The sequence below is a fragment of the Oculina patagonica genome, chromosome 8 (assembly GCF_052425735.1).
Source record: "Oculina patagonica isolate OP01 chromosome 8, crgOcupat, whole genome shotgun sequence".
In the NCBI taxonomy this organism is placed as follows: domain Eukaryota; kingdom Metazoa; phylum Cnidaria; class Anthozoa; order Scleractinia; family Oculinidae; genus Oculina; species Oculina patagonica.
In genome coordinates, this window is record NC_135765.1 from 19,459,176 (window position 1) to 19,480,960 (window position 21,785).

The following is a 21,785-nucleotide window of genomic DNA, read 5'->3' on the forward strand; positions in this document are numbered from 1 at the left end:
CCACTTTAATCAGTGAGGGAATTCGCGCTATGAACAGACACATGACGAGGGATACATGTATAACTGTCTTGCTAATCATATCTACCGTTCAACAAGGTAAGTCAGCATGGATGACTTGGACTGGCTAAATCATATAATTCAAATTGATCGGATTTTATTTAAAAGGAGTTTCATTTTGTTGAAACTCTTTTTAATATCATTTATATTTGTTCATTCCAGTAAGTCAGTGGATTTTAATGTGCTAAGCTTTCTTAACAATTTCGTAGTATACTATGATTTAATGTGAACCGGCTAGTTGTATTTTTCTGTATAAACAGTCATCCACCCTTCACTCTAATTTTACGTTATGTTTGTAGTTATCTTTAAGCTTCTTGTTTGGTTATTTAAATTTTCATTTCGAAACATTTGTCCTTGTAGAACTTCGTCTTTACTATAGAGGTGGGGGCAAATAACGGACCTGAAAAAGGAAACTCGGACATTCATCTCCTTTTTTAAAGAACTTGTTCTTTAATTAGGACTTCCGTTCAGTTAATATGACCTCAGGGGAAGCAATCAACGAGTTACCATTTTCTTAGTAGATAAACCCTCAATATAGCTACTCAAAACAAGTACAAAGAAAAATTTGCAAAGCGTCTTAGCTGACACAAACCTGCCTACACAGGGTTAATTGCACAAGCTTTTTTTCTGGTATTGTCATGCATGCAGCAGTTTGATTTCGCTGTAGCAAGCTTCGTTTTTCAAATATTGTGTAGTTAGGTGGTAGTAATTGGCAAGATTTCTGTGGCCCTTTTGTGTCAGGGTTAAGGTGTTCAATTTTTATCGTGGTCTCGAGCAGGTAAAATATCGGACTGTAGGTTTTAGGCCACTTTACAGTCACGCTGTGAGTTTTCCATGATTAGCTTTTGTCCATCTCATATCTTGTAACTAAAGCTTTTTAAAGCTTTAAAAATTTCTTGTACTTCGGGAAATACTTGCTTATTTGAAGTCTTGCAACAACAAAAACACACATCCGGTAAGAAGAATCAAGACAAAAACAAAACAAAACACTTCTTCAAGCCATGTGGTTTCGAACTGCATCAAACCACACTATGTAACCACGGGAGTCAGTCCTCTCTTGGAGTCACGTATTGTTGCACGGTAAAATTTTGGAATGGAAGTGTCGTTGTATACAGTCCAGATGAGCCACGTTACTTGCATCGGAAATTTATTCTTTCTTTTCAAGATAATTTGGTCACTACTTTCATCGGAGTACGTGCTGCACAAACACCAGTTAACATTCCAAATCATTTTACCGGCATGAGTAGGTGTTTTTACATAACTATACCTAGGGGTTTGTATAAACATTCAATATAAACAGGAACATATATCTGACGCCGTTGGCGAGTAGTTTAGTGTTTTTATGTTCAAGAAATATTCAAACATTAACCTTCTCATTAATGGGTATATTTGTCCGCTAATGTGGTTGCCTTCTTTGCATTAACAACAGTCAGAAGTCAGTTTGTATCTCTGACAGCCGCTGTACTTGTATAAACAATATAGGTTACGATGCTCAGATTATCCGGGTATCTTCAAATCCAGTGAGAGCATTTGAAGGGTCAGATGCCTTGTTTCAGTGGACTCTCAGTAAAGCTTTAACATCACGGCCTGATTTCCAAGGACTGGTCTTTGGACTTTGGAGGAACGGTTACCTAGCAACTTACATAACTACAGTGACAAGAACCAACGGTATCATTTCAAACCCAGGCCTAAAGGAAGAGGCACCGCAGCTAGATGGCCGCGTGCAATGGAAAGGAGACTTGTCCAAGTCCTTTGCAGCTTTCCAAATTTCCCATGTCAGTACAAAAGACCAAATGGACTATGGACTGCTGTTAGACTTTGGTGCATTGAAGGATTCAGAGGTCGATTTTGTTAGTCTTCAAATAGAAGGTAATTGAGACAAAAGCTAAAACCAATCGTTTTTTTTACACCATATCAAATATTCACCAATTTAATGTAAATCTTTGATGGTGTGGAACCTTTAAAACGTGTACATAATGCACATCTAAAAAATACTTCGTTTACCAGAGGGACTAAGCTCTTTATCGTCTCTGAATTCTGAACTTTAAACGGAACTGTTTAACAAGGACGTCATGGTGGTTGGTGTAAGGCAGAGGAAAACAAATGAATTTGGGAGAAACGTTGAAAGATCGGCAGCCCTTGAAAAATCATAAAACCAAGAATAAGCATCAAAAGGCGAAAAGCAGAGTTGGGTTTATCTTTTCTCAAGAGCTGTCGATCTTTCAACGTTTTTCCCAAATTCAACTGTTTAACAGTATTTCTAAAATGCCTTTTAAACAATGTATTAGATTAATTAATCGTTTATCATATTACATATTGATCGACGTTATTGTTATCATCAATGGTTGCCACTGAAATTCCTTTCAGCGTTGTTTAAATTTTTAATTTGTGCCTCATCTCTATTTTCCTATTTTGAATGAAGGTGAGATTTTTCATTTTTATATACAGCAGGAAAGTCTGCTATCACGGCTGGACCGTCACCACCCCTGTCGGTAGCACCAGGTGGAAATGCCTCATTCTACTGCGAGTTTCACGTTGGTGAGGCTGACAAATCACTCTACGATGGGGTCTCTGTTGGCCTCTGGGAGCAAGGTGATCTCTACCGGACCTTTCTTACTCTCACGAAGGACGGGAACATCATTATGAACCCAAAACTTCACCAAGAGGCACCAGAGTACTACGGAAGAGTTTATGCTAGTTATTTTGCCAACAAGACCAGCAAAACCTCAAAAATATCAGTGGTGTTGGCATATGTTAAGAAATCCGATGAAAGGTCCTACGGCTGCAGCATGTATTTTGGTCCATTTAAAGAACCAATCGGCTCATATGTGAGAATAGACGTTCAAGGTTAGCAGAAATTCAATACTCTTTATTATATACGTTCACTGGAAGATGCAATCGGCTCCTTTGTTAGAACAGACCTGCAAGTTAGTTTGGAAAAGTAACGTAGTTCTGATTATTGCCAGTATTTCGGAATGTAGTTCCACTCTTTCTTTACCTGCACCTAACAGAGGTCACTTATTTACCTATGACGTGTACACAGTATTTACTTAATGTTTTAACCATAGGGTTTTATACCTCGTGTCGAGTTTCCATTTCGCCTCAGCCTTTGAACGATGTTTGGTCATTTACAAGTCACGTGATAATTAAATTTGTTAACGTCACGATTTGTTTATAAAAGCTTTAGCAATTTGACGTCAGTACAAACCGCTAGAAACAGCACAGGATATACTCACTGATTAACTACTTGAGTTTACAAGGTTATACAAAATTTATTATTTGGCATTTGTTCTACAATATTCAGGTACCTACAGCACCCGCAAGAGCCACGCTTTAAAGAACAACTCAGAAACTTCTCTTGTAGTACGCGTTGGAAAAACCATTTCAATACCCTGCCCAGTGTTAGCCGAGGTTATTCAAATGGACGGTACATTCAAAGCCCTGTACTGGTCTTACTGTGCATCCAAGACCTGCACCACGACAGAAACCAAATGGCTGTGGCTGGCTGGGGAAAATAACCAAAGAACAGCAAAAGTTACTCAAGAAGGTCGTTACGCCAACAGGGTTGACTTGATTCAGAATGGTACTTTGGAAATAAACAATGTACAAGTCGCTGACGCTACAGATTACAGATGCACGGTTCGAAGAATAAACTACACCTCTCCACGAGTATACTTTGTGTCCATAGGTGTTGACTCTACCGGTAACTATTTGCATATTTAAAGATTTTATCGTTAATTTTTGGAGAATTTTTCTGGCACTTTTTGAAGATACTCTCAACTGATTCTTTCCACGACTAAGAACGTCAGTCCGATGTATTGTTTCGTGAAAAAAAGGTTTAGTTTTGCTAGCGGTATTTGAGAGACATGGTCCTACAACGGCTCACTGATTAGAATGTCAAGAGTTTCAAGCTCAGTGTTTCACTTTTGAATTCTGATCATGACAAACCAGGCCCTACTTTGATTTAAATATTTTCTTCGTAGTTCGACCTATCATTACCAAACAAAGTCCCAGTAAAGTTGAAGTGAACGAGGGAAACGTGCTGTACTTGAAATGTGAAGCTATCGGTGTCCCTAGACCCCTTGTAATCTGGAGTAGGAATGGTGAGGTCCTCCAGAGTCGTACCAATGAAACTAACTTTGTACGCGAGAATGCCAGTGAAGATGCTGCTGGAAACTATGAATGTAAGGCTTTGAACAGTGCTGGATCGGACAGTTATCATGCTGAGGTGACCATAAAAGGTAACCGCAGTGACTTGTTGCCTTGCAAACCCCAAGATATGTTTTCCTAATAATACATCATCTTGACCGGAGAAAATTGTTTTCACAGTTAAACTCTTCCAACCACTATTTTACGAAATTAATGTATGAAGACCATGATGATGTATTTGTATTTGACATTGGGGTTTGAGGATAAAGTTTTATTATACCCAAATACTTTTACCTTTTAAAATTCAATCGAATGTCCCTGTCGTTAAAATGCCACGGAAAAAATAACAGAAATTGTCATCGTAAACCTTATTCAAAACAAGAACCCAGACAAACCATTAACCCTACAGTTTGAATGGAGGGTATTGACAAAGTCATGTAATTGTTGTTTCAGGCGAAGATGACATCTGGAGCATCATTGGAATAGTTCTTGCTATTGTAGTTTTTATTGTTGTTTGTGGTGTAATCGCCTTTTGTTTCAAAAGGAAAAACATATGTAGGAATAACTGTAGTTCTTCGGCCTGATCTGGTGAATTCCCAGCGAAAACATGGGACATGACAACTTTTTTACACTGTAGGTGAGACCATGTAAGCTTACCAAACATTTTTGTAAACATATCATTTTTATGAGTAGATCAAATAAAGACAACTTCGCATTGCTGTACGGTACGACGCTTTATCTGCACCGTATGGGGGGCTAACGTATCTATTTTTGCTTTTCTAAGAAGAACTTTTCATCGACTTTTTATTGCTTTATTGGTTATCTTGTTTGAACACAGTTTTGGGTTTTTAATTCAGTGAGCTTTTAACATTTCTGTGTCGACTTGATGTCGATTAACTTTGGCTCATTCGGCATTGAACATGGCAAACTCTGCGAGCTTATTGGTCAAAATAAGGATTAGGTACCTTTGTTTAATCTAATGAGAGTGTTTCATCAGATTTATACCCCACAAAACTGTTACTTTACAATTTGTTTCCTTAAAGTTTAACATGTTAAGAAACGTATCAAATAGAATTTCGTACTTAATGATCAAAACGCAAACTATGTTTTCAATTATATGTTATTAATATAACTTGCATAATTGATTGAAAATATACGAATCATTAAATACAATGCTGATGTATGTTTCTGTTCGCCAACGAATACAAATATATACTAGTTATGCAACGCTTTCGAGTGGTATACTATGGAATATCCCACGAGTCACTTGTATTTTCTCGGTATACACACGAGCCTTTAGGCGAGTGTGTATACGAAGGAAATACAAGTGACAAGTGGGATATTCCATAGTATACCACGAGAAAGTGTTGTGTAACTATTTTATACCATGCCATAGAAAATACACTCACTAAATTTACTCGAGAATAAGATCGCAGCGCACGATGGGAAGGTTGGGTTGAATACCGTCGAATATACAACGGCTTTCCTGTATTCTGATTGGTTGTATTTTCTATGGCATGGTATAAATACAAATATAGGCACGCTTAACAGTGAAAGCGCCTTCCAAGTTTTTAACAGTAGACACTATACCATCGCTTGCAGTTTGTTTATAACCTGTTATTGCTAGCTTATTGCAATGATCGCCAGTGATTGTTTCTTAGCATTGTTTAAATTAAATGCACATAATAGTTGTTGATAAAACTAAAGATAAAGAATATAATTAAATATAAACCTCAAAATCGACTAAAGTAAACAAAATGTTAGATATTTGTCCAACATTACAAGATTCCTTTATTTACTATGAACACATTACCAGTTTTCTATTTGATGCCTGATATCTTTGGTCTAGATATACTTTAAAAATTATTTGATAAAAGTTGACACTGGCTTAAAATATGTACAGGACGTTTCGGCTACTGCTGTAGCCTTCTTCAGCAATATGTAAATTTAAAACGGCGTCCCTGGTGTTATAGGAATAAAAACTAAAAAATGCAGAAAAAGGTGACAAGGAATGTACTGAATAAAATTGGGGGTGGAATTCTAAAAATGCGACTAAAAAGGATAGAATAGGGGGTGGTATGCAATTAAAAATTGTTAAGTTTTGGATAAATTGGTTCTTTCAGATGATGAAGAGTCAGAAAAGAGTCTCTCTTTGACGACTTCCAAACTTTACTACAAACTCCACAGTACCGATGCCATTCCAGCCTCGTTTTACGGGCTTCCTAAAATCCACAAGGCAGACGTCCCTCTCAGACCTATCACAAGCGCCATTGGGTCCCCCACCTACCAATTATCCAAACACCTTGCCAACATCCTGTCACCTCTTCAGAACAACAAATACACAGTTAAGAACAGTGTGTCTTTTGTGGAGAAGATTCGCACCTTGACAGTCAATCCTGACGAGATCTTTGTATCTCTGTTTACCTGTATCCCGTCCAATCTAGCCGTGGAAGTCGTCAAAGAGAGACTCTATTCTGACTCTTCATCATCTGAAAGAACCAATTTATCCATAGAGAACATTATCAAACTCTTAGAATTCGTTCTTGACAGTAACTTCTTCGTTTTTCAAGGAACAAACTACAAACAGATTTTTGGCTGTCCTATGGGTTCACCAGTCAGCGCCATTTTAGCCAATCTGGTCATGGAATACGTTGAAGAAAAGGCCCTCTCCTCGGCTCCACACCCACCTAAATGGTGGTTTAGATATGTCGACGACAGTCATGTGTGTCTGAAAAAAGAATTTGTAGATGAATTTCATTCGCACCTAAACTCGATTAACCAGCACATCAAATTCACCATCGAAGTGGAAACAGAAGGTTCAATCGCTTTCTTGGACACTAAGACAACGAGGCAAGTGGATGGTTCGATAGCCGTTTCTGTTTACAGAAAAGCCACTCATATCGACCGCTATCTAGACTTCAATTCATACCACCATACGCAACATAAACATTCTGTTGTACGCACTCTTATGGATCGGGCTAAGAACATCCCATCCACTGAGGAGGAAGTGTCATCTGAATCTAAACGTGTATTGAAAGCGCTGGCAGCGAATAATTATCCTATCAATTTTATTCGTAAAGGTCGTCAATCCAATGCCGAACAAAAAAGTGGTGCCAACGTTGTTGAACAGCGAGGTTTGGTTGTTCTACCGTACGCTAAGGGTTTTTCTGAAAGAATCTCAAGAGTTCTCAAAGGTTTTAACGTCAAAGCGGCTCACAAGCCCATCCGTTCCATCGCCAATATTTTGAAAAAACCCAAAGATAAAATCAGCGAAGAGTCGTCGAAAGGTGTTGTATATATAATCAAATGCAAAGACTGTGCGTGTGTTTACATTGGCCAGACCTCGCGTGCACTCAAAACACGCATCAAAGAACATGCTAAAGCGATAACAACAATGGACAGAAACTCTCTATTGGCCAAACACCATTTGCTCAACGATCATGAAATTGATCTGGAAAATGTTGACATTATCGACCGGTCTTCAGTTTGGAGACAAAGACTTTTCCTCGAAGCGTGGCACTCAGTCCGAGATGGAAACGCTATTAATGAACACGTAGCATTCCCAAACATTTATAAGAAACTTAACAATTTTTAATTGCATACCACCCCCTATTCTATCCTTTTTAGTCGCATTTTTAGAATTCCACCCCCAATTTTATTCAGTACATTCCTTGTCACCTTTTTCTGCATTTTTTAGTTTTTATTCCTATAACACCAGGGACGCCGTTTTAAGTTTACATATTGCTGAAGAAGGCTACAGCAGTAGCCGAAACGTCCTGTACATATTTTAAGCCAGTGTCAACTTTTATCAAATAATTTTTAATCTTATCATGCCTGGCTACAAACCAGATATTTTTAGATATACTTTATTGTTACTTATTTTCGCGGGAACTTAATTTCGCGAAAATGGAACAGTCATATTTCGCGGGACTTAATTTTCGCGATTTAGCCAAAAATACGTAATTAACATAAAAAATACAATAGAAAACGTTTGAAAGAAATTTTCGCGAAATCGCGAAAATTAAGTACCGCGAAAATACATGTAAGTTACAATAAGGTAATATTATAATACATCAATCTATAGATATTAAATTGTACCGATGGAAATTACGTCTACCATTTACGACTGTATATGCTACTCCGTTTGGTGAAGTTCATATTGGTTGGGGCTTTGTGTGGTACATGCCACAGGTTACAAAGATGATCCTCAGTCTTGTCAAAAGGCAGTGTACCTAGGCAGGGTGTGGATGGAAGACTGTCTTTCATGACGGCGGTGGCCAATGACCCAACCCGGAATACTAAGATATAGAGATGCAGTTGTGTTGGACCTTTCAAAAAGGGTTCAACTGTGACAAAAAACTTGCTGTGTACGGAGAGGCGTCACTGGAATAGCGATTTTCTTTTCTCCATACCGATCCATATTAACTTTTTCCATCTGCAGCACCGACGTCATTTGAAACGCAGGCCTTTTTCCTTGGTTGCATTACCTTTTTTGTTATTCGACGTCCTCTGAGCTCGCTTTCAGTGCATAACCAGCCAGGCATAACCTTAAAACTCAACATTCTCCGAGGCTGTTACAATCTGAGTTACAAGGCCATTCCAAAAGTTATTTTCCCGGAGATTTTGAAGGACAACGGAGTCTAATAAAACTTGCTGATGGTCCAGAAAATGTATGTTGTTTCAATCCATTCTGCAACAAACGGTACAGTGTTCCTTTGTTAAAAAATGTTATTTTCACTTAATTAGTGATCTCCAATCCAGTAATTAAGTGTTATTTTCATTTTCGTAAGCTTCAAGGCAATCCTTTATGTTCACGTAGTTCTGAAAAGGAAATAATAACATTGTGAAAGTATGACTTGTGGTTTATAAAACCCACAAACTTCAATAAGACAAGTCTTTTTCTATAAACTAAACACAGCAGTGATACTAATTACTCTCCATTAAGGGCAAACATGACCGTTAGCTGAGCGCAGCGCTAAATTGTTTTGATTAGAATTTAAAATAAAATTTTAAATCTCAGCTGTTTCTGAAAATATTCATTTGGTGAAGCATCCCGACTGAAGGAAAGATTGTTCAACGAGGTATGGCAGTGAATTCTGACCTGGTTGGAAAGTATCTCTAATCCTCTGATAGAAGAACACAGTGAATCAAATGATGGTCTGTTTTCAGGCTCCGTTTCCCAACATTTCAGCATGATATCATACCTAAAAAGTCACAAAATTTCACATGGCTAGTAAGCAGAACACTTGTAAATATCGTCACCTATATCGACTATATAAGATATGTCAAAGATTTGTTACTGCCCTGCGGCGGTGAGTTCATGCCAGTCAAAATCGATGCGATTATATCGAGTAAGGTTCTCCCTGACGTGCATAAGTAAGTTACTCATTAATTACATATTTCATAAGATACATAAACTTCATCGTATCTAAGTAATATCAATCATCTTTTGCCCTCGTTTTAACAAAGTCGACGATACATTTTAATACTGATGTGAACAGCAATAAGACGGAATCACCTTACTCGAGAGCGGTCAGGTCCATTATGAGTTCTAGAGCCCAGGGTTTTCTCTTTTAACGTACTTTTATAAAGCGAGGACCGTGAAGTCGAGAGTGTTATAAAGTGGTATCAGTTACGTAAGAATAGCAATACCACTCCGTTTAAAAGCGTTTACAAAGCTATGCGCTTCGGGTATATCACATGCCGAGATAGAATTGAAAGAGGAAAACATACAGCTCATCCTTAAAATATGCTGGTTTTGGAATTCTGTATCCTTTAAGTAACACGCTTGGAAGTTTATATGGACTTATCCCTGGATAAGGTTCAGCGCCTACAAAACAATGTTAAATCAAAGTTGTAACATGAATTGCAATTTTTAAAATTTACAATTTGGATATTGGCTGTCCTAATTATATTACATTGGACTGATTATAAAACTTAAAGTTAGTCAGCATCAGACAGTACAATTGAAAGACAACATATGACGTTTTGGGCGTGGCCACTCGTATGAGTGCGGGACGCCTTGCTTAAAAAACGTGCCCTTGATCGTGATACAACAGTTTCCACTGAAGGGAGTTTCACTTGTATAAAGATTTATAAAGAAAGTGCTTATTTGGTAAACCACCCTTCTTATTACTTTTTAATTTCGCTTCTGACTTACCGATGGTGCAAATCTCGAATAGAGCAACACCAAAACTCCATCTGCAAATAAAGAAAAAACAACCCCGCATTAGAAAAAAAGGAGAAATGATTTAATTCCCACAAATGTCAACTGATCCCTTTGCCTATGTCTATTTCTTCTTTAGATGTATTCCCTTCTAACTGACTATCGAGTTGCCCCCAATCAAGTAGAACATGAACTCAACTAAATACAGACTGCTCAGAGTAATGTGACCTGTAAGTTATATAGAAGAATAGTTATGTCAATTCAACATACACATCGCTTTTCGTAGAGTATTTCATCGCTCCAGTTATTGCTTCAATTGCTGTCCATTTGACGGGGATCCGTCCCTGGGAGTTGAGAAAAAAAAAAACCTTGATTAACAGTGAACTCGTGTGTGATGAACTGTGATGATCTGTGATGACATATACGAATTTAGCAAGGTGCATATGGCATATCACACATAATAATTGCAGGAGTGAAAACCATCTATAAAAAGAAGACACTTTCTTTGATCAAAATACCAGTCGTTATAAATCAATTCCTGATGAAATAAACTGTAGAGGCACAGACAGGTGAGGATTTATGGTAGATGAACTACAGTCGAAGCTCTCTTAACGGACACTCTCGTAAGCGGACAGCTCTACTTACGGCCGCCTTGTTGGAAATCCCGTTTTAACTCCCATACAAACACTGTATTTTTACATTCTCGTAAGCGGACATTCCCATAAGCGGCCGCGGACACTTTTAAAGATTACGATTTAGACTTTTTCTTTGTTTTTAAGCTCCCGTAAGCGGACAGCCCAATGAAATTCTTATTTACAACCTCCTCATCTTATTTTTATCAATGAACTTCATATCGCCGTTCGTCTTAATGATTTAAAAGAAATTACAGTACCATATTTCAGTACTTGTTTAGTCGTCATCGACGTCCGCCCGGTTACTGTTAGCTGGGCAAGCTCCCGTAAGCGGCCATCTTCCCTACCCTACCCTACCATCTACCCTACACCTCTAGTGGCCGCTTACGAGAACAGTTCTCGTAAGCGGCCAGCTCCAGTTACGGACACTTTTTTCGCGTCCCGAGGATGTCCGCTTACGAGAGCTTCGACTGTATTCTTGTACATCTTATATCGACTTTTAATACCCAGTGCCACGTTATTATTTCAGTAATCCAAGTACCTCACTTCGTCGAAGATAAATTTCTTCCACGTCCACGTCGCGAGCCATTCCGAAGTCTGTAATCTTACACCTGTGATTTTCTCCAACCAAAACATTTCTGGCGGCAAGGTCTCTGTGAATAATCTATAATTAAGAGAAAAGAAAGATTAATCAATAGAAATAAAACTGAATAATCAAAGTAATGATTTGTTTTTGTTTTTATAGAGAACAGCACCTTTTTAGATGAAATATATCGCATGCCATCAGCTATCTGCCAGGCAAACTTTAACAGCTGCTCTGAAGTCAGGTTTGTCATCGGTTTAATCTCGGGATCATCGTAATAACAGTCGCTCACACCTCGACTTCTCCGGAGATATCCGAGCAGATCTCCGTATGGCACATACTCAATAATCACATACGGAAAGTCTAAAAATTGATGGAAAATTACACAAGGCTGTCAGCGAAGAATATAACCTACATATGCATTTATATAGATAGGAGAATATGAGTTAGATATAACAGTTAACGGATTTCTACGTTCTAATATTTCCCTAACTTCACTTTTTGGAGAGTGTCTAGTATTTATGTCTAGGGTGATTTGAAAGTTTGATAAATGATGACTATATCATCACCTCTTATTTTACATCGGAAGGCGCGGTGTCCTAATGGTTAGTCCGGATCGAACGATCCAGGTTGTAGCCCTGGTCGGGGTCATTGTGTTGTGTTTTTGCGAAAACATTAATCTCACAATACCTTTCCCACCCAGGAGTATGAATGGCTACCGGGGAATTGTTGGGGCGACCTAACAGATGACTAGCATCCCATCCAGGGGGAGTAGCAACACTCCTAGCCGCTTCATGCCACAGAAACTGACCCAACTAGCTACAAGCTAGTTGGGCTTAAAAGGCTTTAATTACTTCACATCGTTTTTATTTCCGTTTAAAATAAATCCCCTTTATGGACACCCGTAAATCAGGTAAGCTCGAAGCGGTAGTGTTGTTAATGGAAATTAAATACACATTAACTTGCCTTTTTCTGCTGTAATGCAACCCAGCAGTTTTATTATATGTGGATGAGGCTTCAGCTTCTTTAATAGATTCAGTTCCGAGAATAAATCCTTCCTTTCACTTTCAGTTGCATCGTCTGTCGATCAATACGATTATGCGAGTCTTAGTGCATAAAAATGAGAGCTAACTAGTTATTTTAATGTCATCTATATATGTGTATGTACGACCGGAGGTGTTATAACAATGTAAATTCTTTTAATATAGAACCAATGCAAGGACAACAAGATCTCGTCGGTGCAGTGATTTTGGTTATCTGTTATCTGGCCTTAAAGGTTAAGAGGATGGTTTCAACTCAACGACGGTAATATGTTCAGTTTGTTACCTTGCAAGCTTTTCACTGCCACAATACTCCAGTCTGGTTTGTCTGGCAAGTCTCGGGCGTATGCTTTTGAGACCACTCCAAATGCACCATTTCCGATCACTCTTTCTATTGCCAAGTTACTACGTGGAAACTCCCATGATTTGATGTGAGTAACTGGCGCGCTGCGAGATAGCAAGGTAAACGGCGGATCATAAATGAGAAAAACTAGGCGAACATTCGGTTGAATACCATTTCATGAAAATGCAAAAATAAGCAAATATCTCAGTGTTATTTGAAAATTTAGGGCACATCAGATCATTCAGTTAATGAATAAAAAGATAAAAATTACATTTCAATTTCTTCCACTTCATCTTCGGGCTGCTCCATATCATCTTCATTAATTTTGATCACTGCAAAAAAGTCAATGCGTATCATGTAAGACAAGTAACATTGACATTTATAGTGTAATCTTGTAATTTAGCGCGTTAGACTTTACCAGGAAAGAGATAGAATGGGCAGGAGGTTTCCCATATAAATAAAAGGGGATGGATGCTCGTTTAAAAAAATGAAAGTTGTCAAAAAATCCAGTTTTTGGTATGCTGGCCAAAGGTTATTTTCACACTTAGCGATACCAATGTAGAGCGGCCAAGAGCCAGGTCCCAGACAATGAAGAGTATTAAATGCCAATTTAATTGGCCTGATAACGTCAAATGCCGCTCAAAATTCACCACTTAGCCTCGTTTGCGCGAATTTTTGTAAACTTCTGCCACCTTCATGCAGTTTTCACGTGGGTATCCATTTGGTTATCCTTCTTTGCTGCTTTGGGAATAAGCTCATGATAAAATTCACAAGTTTGCGCTATGAAAGCGAGGCTAACGCAAACATTGAAAACTAGTTCTTGTGTCTTTTTGCGTACTTTGAAAACGTGCCCTAAGAGTAACCATGGCACGTAGCAGATATGACAATTTGTATGGAAAACTCAAAGTCGCATACAATACCAACTTCAAAACCTAAGGTGTGATAAATCCTCAATTTCGAGGGTCCCTCGAAAAAACTTCCTTTTCCCTCCATCGCATAAGCTACACTATTAAAGCAGTACGTGTTAATGATATCTGGTTCAGTAAAACATAACGCAAAGTAATGCTATCATTATTAATAGTCAAAGATTGTGTAAAATCGTCAACTCGATCCGATTTAAATAAATCCATTATACTCACACTTCACATGAGTTCTCTTGCATATCTTGGATCTCACAAACCAAAATAATACAGGCAAAGCCAGGAATGAAACGTACGGTAAATACTTAAGCACTACTTTCATCTTTGATTCCTCTGGGCTGGAGCTTCCTATAAAACAATTCAGACAGTCTTGTAGTAAATAATAAAGATGGTAAATTTAAGCTCGGTAATAAATAATGAAGATGACAAAGAAAAAATTCTGAGTCTTCGACGGGAATCGAACCCATTGCCTCCCAGATACCGGTTGGGCGCTCTAACCAACTGAGCTACGAGACTCGTTGTGAGCTGGGCCATTTACTAGGTTGATAAGTGACACGCGTACTGCATACTGAAAGGATCAGCAAAACGGTCAAAATCATCAAGTTTGTAGTAAATAAATTAATAAAGATGGTAAATTTTAAGCTCGGTAATAAATAATGACGATGAAGTGTTTAACATGACACGAGCATAGGATAAAGAAAAATTTTGTCGCTGAGTGTGTCTCACCAATTCAAACCAGTTTGAATTCGTGCGACAAATCGCAGCGTCAGAATGAGCGATAGCACCGTTGTCGTAGCGTGTGTACACGTCTGCGACAAATCGCTGCGACAAAATGTCTTTCTTTTAAACTTGGCCTCTCTACTCTCTCCAATAATATATGGTATTACAGGACAATTTCTGATCAACAAAACCCACCATTTCATTAAAAATTTACATTTTACGGTATTCTTCTACATTTATTTCCATATATTGCGATTACAAACTAACCCTTTGGCTCCAAGACTTTTGAAGTTGTAGTGCTTCTCAAAATTGCGTTTTCTTTCAAATCTAGAATAACATTTAACATGTTACATTTTCGTCTTAACACACACGTTTTCATACGACTTATTTCATGACCGTCACGGGACTTTATCTAATGTCAGGGGTATAAACAAAAGTGACCAGGAAATACCAATCAAGCCAAAATTTACATCAGACAAAATCCCCCCGCCATCCTGCAAAAGCAAGAATAGAGGGAATATCGTGAAAATTGTCTATTTTAAACGAGTTTAAAAACAGAAGAAACCAAAGAAATGTTTTGACCATACCCCCCAAAAACAGACAAAACAAATGAATAAAATTAGCAAAATCGCCAGTTTCATGCTTTTCATGAACACACATAACTACAGCCTACCTCTTAAAACTGCGACTCTTGTTGCGTTATCAGGATCAGTAAAGCTGGGGCCATTTCTATTCCAGGCTGTGACCATTATTTCGTATGTTAAACAGCAGTTTAGTTTGAGAGAGCAGCTGTTGTGTGTGACATTCACTGTTGACCATTTCTCTTGAGTGTTTTTCATCAGTGTCACTGTGCGGTACCACACAGTAAACATGTTTACTTTTGCCCCACCGTTATCATCGGGGTAATTCCACGTAACAAGAAAACGTGTATGATTGATTTTGACGTTTTTCAAATGAAGTGTTGGTAGACCTGGTCGCCCTACAGAATTGAAAATAAAACTCCACTTTTTCTCATTATGTAATCAGCAGTAAATTAATTACATAACCTCATAAGATGTTTTGCTCAACCTCGTCCAATAACTGTTTTAACATTAAAATGTTTTGGACTGATACAACAAATTCTTTACGTGATCTGGCAATACCTTTTTATGAGGTTATGCACTTTCTCTGTTATAATGCCGCTGGCATATGTAGCGCTACCATGGGAACACTGACTCACCTTTTATAGGCGTTGTTACTTGCCTTTCTTCTGACGCGTTGCTTCGTCCAGCCACATTAGTCGCATACAGACACACTCTATAATGAGTTCTCCTGCTCAGATTTCCCAAGATAAAATAATCGCTCTTTGCTTTGAAGTTGATTTTTTCCCATTTATTGCCTTGCCCGAGTGTCTTCTTTATTTTTAACACGTATCCTGTGATTGGTGTATTTTGTTTGGAGGGCGGAGATTGCCACGTAACTTTGATAGCATTATAATTGACCTCAATATTTGTGATGATTGGTTGGCTTGGTGGACCTGAAAAATGACCAGTAAACGCCTCAAAGCCTTATACACAGAACAGTAAGCCAATTGAATTTTCCATTTAACACAAATACAGACACAGAGAGATAATCAATTAACAACTTGTAAAACCCGCGGAGTACAACTGCGCTACATGAGTCATAGGGAAACTCATGTTGATAACCGCTGAACTGATGTGTTGTAGTGCATATGGATACTTACGTATAGGTTTAAGTGTAAATGTTGTACTGTCTTGGCCAATTAGGTTTTTAGCAATGCAAGTATAATTTGTGAAGTCGGAATCAGCTGACGGAGTCATTGTCAACACACTGCCGTTGCCAGACTCTCTGCCAATCAGTTGGCTGTCGCCTCGCTTCCATGAATACACAGCATCCGGGTATCCTACAGCTTCACACTTCAGTCTGGTTGGATTTCCTTTCCATGACAACACCACCGTCTGAGTTCCAGAAGGAGAAATAATCGTGGGGGCATCTATGTCAATAAACAATAAAGTTACAACAGAGTTTATGAATTTAAATTTCAATTAACATGTTTTTTTCTTCTTCGAGGAGATTCCTGTAAACCACTTCAGTGAGAGTAGGTTCCTGCTGAAACACTGCAAGTCTCGCTAAATGTACTGCCATAAGATTAAAAAAAATTCCATTGTCATTGCAGTGTCCGTGTGTTCTTTTACTAAACAAAGTCATTCCCAAAAGAAGGAATGATTAAGCACATTCAAATTCAACACTTGCATTCCACTACATTTACATTTTTTGTATGGGGCTGTATACTACAAACTTAACACAGGCTCTCTGTATGTATTCAATCACTAATGTGGTTTTAACTAAAGAAATAGGTTTCAGTTATTGACATCAGTAAAATACATGTAATGTGAAGTATATATTTTAATTGTCACTTGCCATCGTCTTTTGTGTGCAGCACGAAAGTAGCCCGGTCAAAATGAAGTTAAGCAAGCTTTTTCACGTGTCGGAAATAAGTGGCCGTAATAATGAGATGGTCGTATTGCTGGGTGCGCGTGGGTTTTTGTGTAAGTAAAGGATTGAAAAGTTGTGACTTCTTGATGTTTACAAGTATTTATAGATGCAGTTCAATCTATTGACTGGTCAACAGGTTTTAGTTAGAACGTATTTCAACGTAATAGTCTTAAAAATGCAAGACATTTACTTATTGCATTGGTACTTACATTGTACATGTACAAGTACCCCTGGACTGGTAACATTACCAAGCAGATTTGATGCACAACACGAATAAACGCCAGCATCTGATATTGACACATTCTTGACGTGATAATAATTCTCAGTTTCATCTGGTACTATTTGTCCATTTCTGATCCAGCTGATCGTTGGAGGTGGTTTTCCTTCAGCTTCACAAACAAGAACGAGTTGTTCTCCCACTTTATAGGGACCTCTCACTTGCGGGAAATTCTTAATTCGCGGATACTCTGTCAACAGAACAGGCCACACGTAAATAGCTTATTACATACCTGGTAGCGACATGCCATTTAATGTTACTGCATTAGTGTAAATAATCAAATAGTTAATTTCCCACCGACTGGGAGTTTATTAATTAATTAATTTTTGTTTATTGATTGATTGATTGATTGATTGATTGATTGATTGATTTGCCTGTGTATGAACAGTCATGTCACTGGAAGAGCCAGTGCTCTGTCAGATGAGAACACATCACAGTTTTAATAAAAAAAGGTTTACTCGATAAACAACAGTCGCATAAAACATACATGTAAAAAACGAATTGCGACAAAAAAACTCAGCAAATAAATAAAATGATAAAAATACATGCAGAATGGCAGGCAGCCTAAGCTAACGATATCAGTCACAGTACCCTGGCGAGTGATTCAACTTCATTTTTGCAAAAAGGACAGCGGAAAAAATCTTTTAATTTAAATCTTAAAAGATTTTTTGTTCATGAAAACGGTATTACTAAAGTTTATATTGGAATTAAATTGTGCCAGTCCAGGGGGTGCCAGTCCATATACGCACATTTGTCTCTTTGAACATGCTCACTAGTATAAGATAAAAATAAAAACACGAATCCCATAAGTGATAACAAAACTATCTTACCATTTACTTCCAGAAGAACTCGACTCTTTAAGTTTTTCCTTGTATTTTCCAGTTCGATTTTAAATTCATAATATCCTTCATCTTGAAGTGTAACTTTAGAAAGTTTAAATCTGTAACGTTTTGTCTGATGATAATTATGTCTTTTGACTTTGGTTTCGTTTGACACTAACAAACGACTTGCATATTCTGGATAGGTGATCTGATTGCCGTTGTTGTCACGTCTCCACAGTACTTTATGTTTGTGATGATTGTATGTTGGATAGCTCAACTGCACCGCTTTGAAAGCTTTTCTGTCTTCATCACTGAGACGATATCCCCAGTTAAAATCAGCCGCATGACCAACTGTCGCGAGTTTTGGTTGAGGAAAATGGACAAACGTGGACACGTTATTCATCACAGCCGCTTCCTGTAATTAAAGAAAACTTGTTGATCTATTTTTAAAGAGTTTCATTCCCAGTGGGTGGAATGAACTTTTATTCCTGACAGAATTCTGGCGCGCTTTTGGTTGAGAGCTATGGTCAATGAGACTATAGACCAGACCATAAACATGACGAAGCACGTTTATAGTCTTTTTTTCAAACAAGCTATTATCGTCCTTTATTCATGGCCAGAATAGAAGTCTAACAAAAAGAATCGATTACCGTAACATAGCAAGTGTGCCGGCAAAAAGACCTACTGAACGTCTTTTCCGTTTATTTCTTACCTTACGGACCTTACAGGCGAATTATTTGAGTAAAGCTTCAATTTTACGTACACGGCTACCACTGCTTACCAATCTTACCTCCACAATTAAGGTTATTTTGGAATCTATAGTTTGTCCGAAGCCTCCTATATCAAGTGTACATCCGTAAGTGTTGTTGTCGGAGAGTTTAACATCAGTCAATCGGAAAGCCACGTACGACTTGGAGATGTCTCCTACCCAGTGCACGCGGCCCACGTAGCTTGGATGTTTCTTACTCAGCTGAGGATTTTCAATTACGACACCAAGCTTTTTCACTGTAATAAAGTATGAACTCGTGTATCCTTTCTCCCAAAGACCAAACATGATTTCCCTAAAGTTCCCTTTGTCGCCAGATTGAAGATCAAAATCCCACTCAAACTTGAAGTCTGATCCTTCAGTTACTTTTGCAACTGATTGCCTTGCTTGGATGGAGCTTGCGGCTTGTACTGCAAAATGATTAAAACTTATTCGAGCATGGACTTTTTTTTTTTTTTTGGGGAGGGGGGGATTTTTCATCTTGTGTTTGTACATGAATCTTTGATCTACTTTGACTGTGCATAAATTTGTTGTTCATTGCCTTCTTCCGCCCCCCTCCCCCCTCCCCCCCTAAAAAAATAAAAATAATAAGAATTATAATAATAATATAACAAATGGACTTTAGCTTCGTTTTTTTGTTGTCCCATTTCAGACCAAGTGCGTGATGTTACCCTTGAGAATTATCTCTTTCAAATTCAAACAAATTCACGTGAAGATGAGTGAATTATTTCCAGATAAACAAAGGAGCATTACTATGGAGAACATAAAATGATCTGAAATGGGCAATTTACATACGTAGCTGAAAAGGTCTATTGATTACTGTGCTGACTGCACGCTGACACGACACCAGATATCAACGTGATTCCTGTTTTTAGCAGAAACTGGTCGTTCCATTTATAAATCGTATTAATTGTAACTTTATCAATGAGAAGTAGGGACACGGCATCGTGGAAAACAGGATTAGGTTAATTACATGTAGTATTAGATTTGTATTTTAAGTAGTTAGAATTCATATACCTGACGTTTCTACCGTATATAAATAAATGTATAAATAAATAAAAAATAAATAACTGAAGGCTGTTTACTAGATGAGGGATCAAAATAGTAAACAGTAGAGAAAAAAACGAGAGAAAATACGAGATAAAATAAGATGTATTTTTTGTGTATGCAAAAATTATTTCATTACCACTGCCGGCTGTTATCATTATGAGCTGCCATTGTCAACAGACTCCTTTTAAACGGCTCCTAGACTCTACTGTACCATCGATGTTCCATTTCTCTTTGTGTCGTTTACCAGAAATAGAAAGCAAACAGCGCCTGATTTTCCCTGTACTTCTAACAAAAGAAGTTTTGATGCGAAACGTTAACTTCTTCGTGAACTCAATTCTGGGAAAACCGGAAGTTCGCATAAATTGAATTGGGCGAAGTACTTCACATCGCACTTCCGTTATTAGACTACTACCAACATTAGATATATACATATATTTAATATACCCTTTCCATCACTTTTGACATTAAGGCTATTTTAACCTTAGAAGCACTCGCCTTAAAAACCGTGTGTATCCAAACAAAGATCGAAAATGCATTTGTATTCAAAAAACGCAAATTGTATACATAATGGGTTTCTTAGAAATGTTGTGACCGAGTCAGGCGTTTTTTTTGTCCCACTTTCAGTTCTTTTACGCTTTTCCGTCATAACCAACAAATAGCACCCGAAACCGTTTTCGGTTTATCAGTGTAGGAGCAACTTCAGAATACCCGTCCACTTTTTTCGTGTATAAATCTATTGCTCCCGTGCTCCAGTGCTATCGCAGTGGAGTGGGTGAACAATGGAATAATTAAAATAAGAGGTGTTCAACTACTGCTACCGCGGTCCCGCACTCCCGAAGTCATCGAAAACAAAAACACAAGAAATAAGTATAATTAATAATATTACGAAGTGATTTCAATGTACTACTTAGCTTATATGCGAGTACATGTAAATAATACGGTTGGCACAAACCGCTGGACCCCAGTTGTTCAAAAGGAAAATAATTCGCTATTTAGTGGAATAGTGTTCATTGACAAACCAAAACTAAGCTTAGCGTCCATCCTTTTAACAACCAGACCTAAAAAATACAAATCACTTTCACCGATTACAGCTTTGTAGAAAGTATGGTGTTCTTACACCTTAAGAAAGTTATCAAAGAATGGCTACAAATGGATAACGCAATCTTTTAAATGCGAACTACTAATGTATCTCCAGCAAAAATCCTTTTAATTGGGTGGATTATCACAAAAGGTTCTAACCCACTGGATTCTTTAGCGTTGTCAATCACTGGTAACAGTTGAGTTTTTAAGGAAGCTTACAGATTTAAGAACAAGCTATTCTTACAGACGTACCTTTAGGAAGAATTTGATCAACAGCCAAGAGATACAGGGTTAACAACAACCCGCAAAACCCTTTTCTCATTGTTCACGGCGCACCTCTTGTTCGACAACAAACCTATCCGCTGAAACTGAAATGAACTGTTTTCTACAGATCAGATCTTAATCAACCGACATTCGAAATACTTAATAAGATTGTTTACTGTTAACAGTACTAGTGGACTTCCCGTTTTTCCAAGAAAAAGGTGTTCTATTATTTATAGTAACCGGAAGTAAACCGTATGTCTCTATTACATGAATAAAAACTGAAAGCAAGACGTCCATAAAAGGATAGACTCCCCTGAGTATATGAGTCATGACCCTTGGGTAAAGGAGTCAAGGCCGGTGATTTTACGCAAAGTAGATTTTACAACAGTACTATTCACCGAAGTGGAAGAGCTAGTGGTAG

General features: G+C 37.9%; 3 protein-coding genes across 4 annotated transcripts in view; 2 read left to right on the forward strand and 1 right to left on the reverse strand.

The window, feature by feature from the left end:
- LOC144662814 (uncharacterized) overlaps nt 1–4,994 on the forward strand; it is a 13,036-nt gene extending 8,042 nt beyond the window's left edge. The window contains exons 1-6 of one of the 2 annotated variants that reach the window (XM_078523761.1): nt 7–96; nt 1,540–1,926; nt 2,506–2,904; nt 3,362–3,760; nt 4,041–4,298; nt 4,660–4,994. In XM_078523761.1, coding sequence (XP_078379887.1) covers nt 30–96; nt 1,540–1,926; nt 2,506–2,904; nt 3,362–3,760; nt 4,041–4,298; nt 4,660–4,790 — 1,641 coding nt within the window. In that variant the 5' untranslated portion in view covers nt 7–29 and the 3' untranslated portion in view covers nt 4,791–4,994. Of the gene's footprint in view, nt 1–6; nt 97–1,539; nt 1,927–2,505; nt 2,905–3,361; nt 3,761–4,040; nt 4,299–4,659 lie in introns of those variants that run through there. The other variant, XM_078523763.1, reaches the window with a different exon arrangement.
- A 98-nt stretch (nt 4,995–5,092) lies between these two features.
- LOC144664196 (uncharacterized) lies at nt 5,093–7,801 on the forward strand. Its single transcript, XM_078525307.1, has 2 exons — nt 5,093–5,150; nt 6,330–7,801. The coding sequence occupies exons 1-2, from the start codon at nt 5,093–5,095 to the stop codon at nt 7,799–7,801; spliced, it is 1,530 nt and encodes a 509-aa protein (XP_078381433.1).
- Nucleotides 7,802–8,222: 421 nt separating this feature from the next.
- On the reverse strand, nt 8,223–21,549 carry LOC144662786 (fibroblast growth factor receptor 2-like). Its single transcript, XM_078523707.1, has 19 exons — nt 21,353–21,549; nt 18,995–19,380; nt 18,214–18,619; nt 17,316–17,573; nt 16,334–16,603; nt 15,830–16,126; nt 15,284–15,589; nt 14,878–14,937; nt 14,110–14,238; nt 13,242–13,302; nt 12,914–13,074; nt 12,554–12,667; nt 11,760–11,950; nt 11,546–11,668; nt 10,643–10,716; nt 10,367–10,407; nt 9,940–10,036; nt 9,308–9,410; nt 8,223–9,027 (listed from the first exon to the last, which is right to left on the reverse strand). Exons 1-19 carry the CDS (start codon nt 21,420–21,422, stop codon nt 8,971–8,973), a joined length of 3,204 nt encoding a protein of 1,067 aa, XP_078379833.1. The 5' UTR covers nt 21,423–21,549; the 3' UTR covers nt 8,223–8,970.
- Nucleotides 21,550–21,785: the final 236 nt, after the last annotated feature.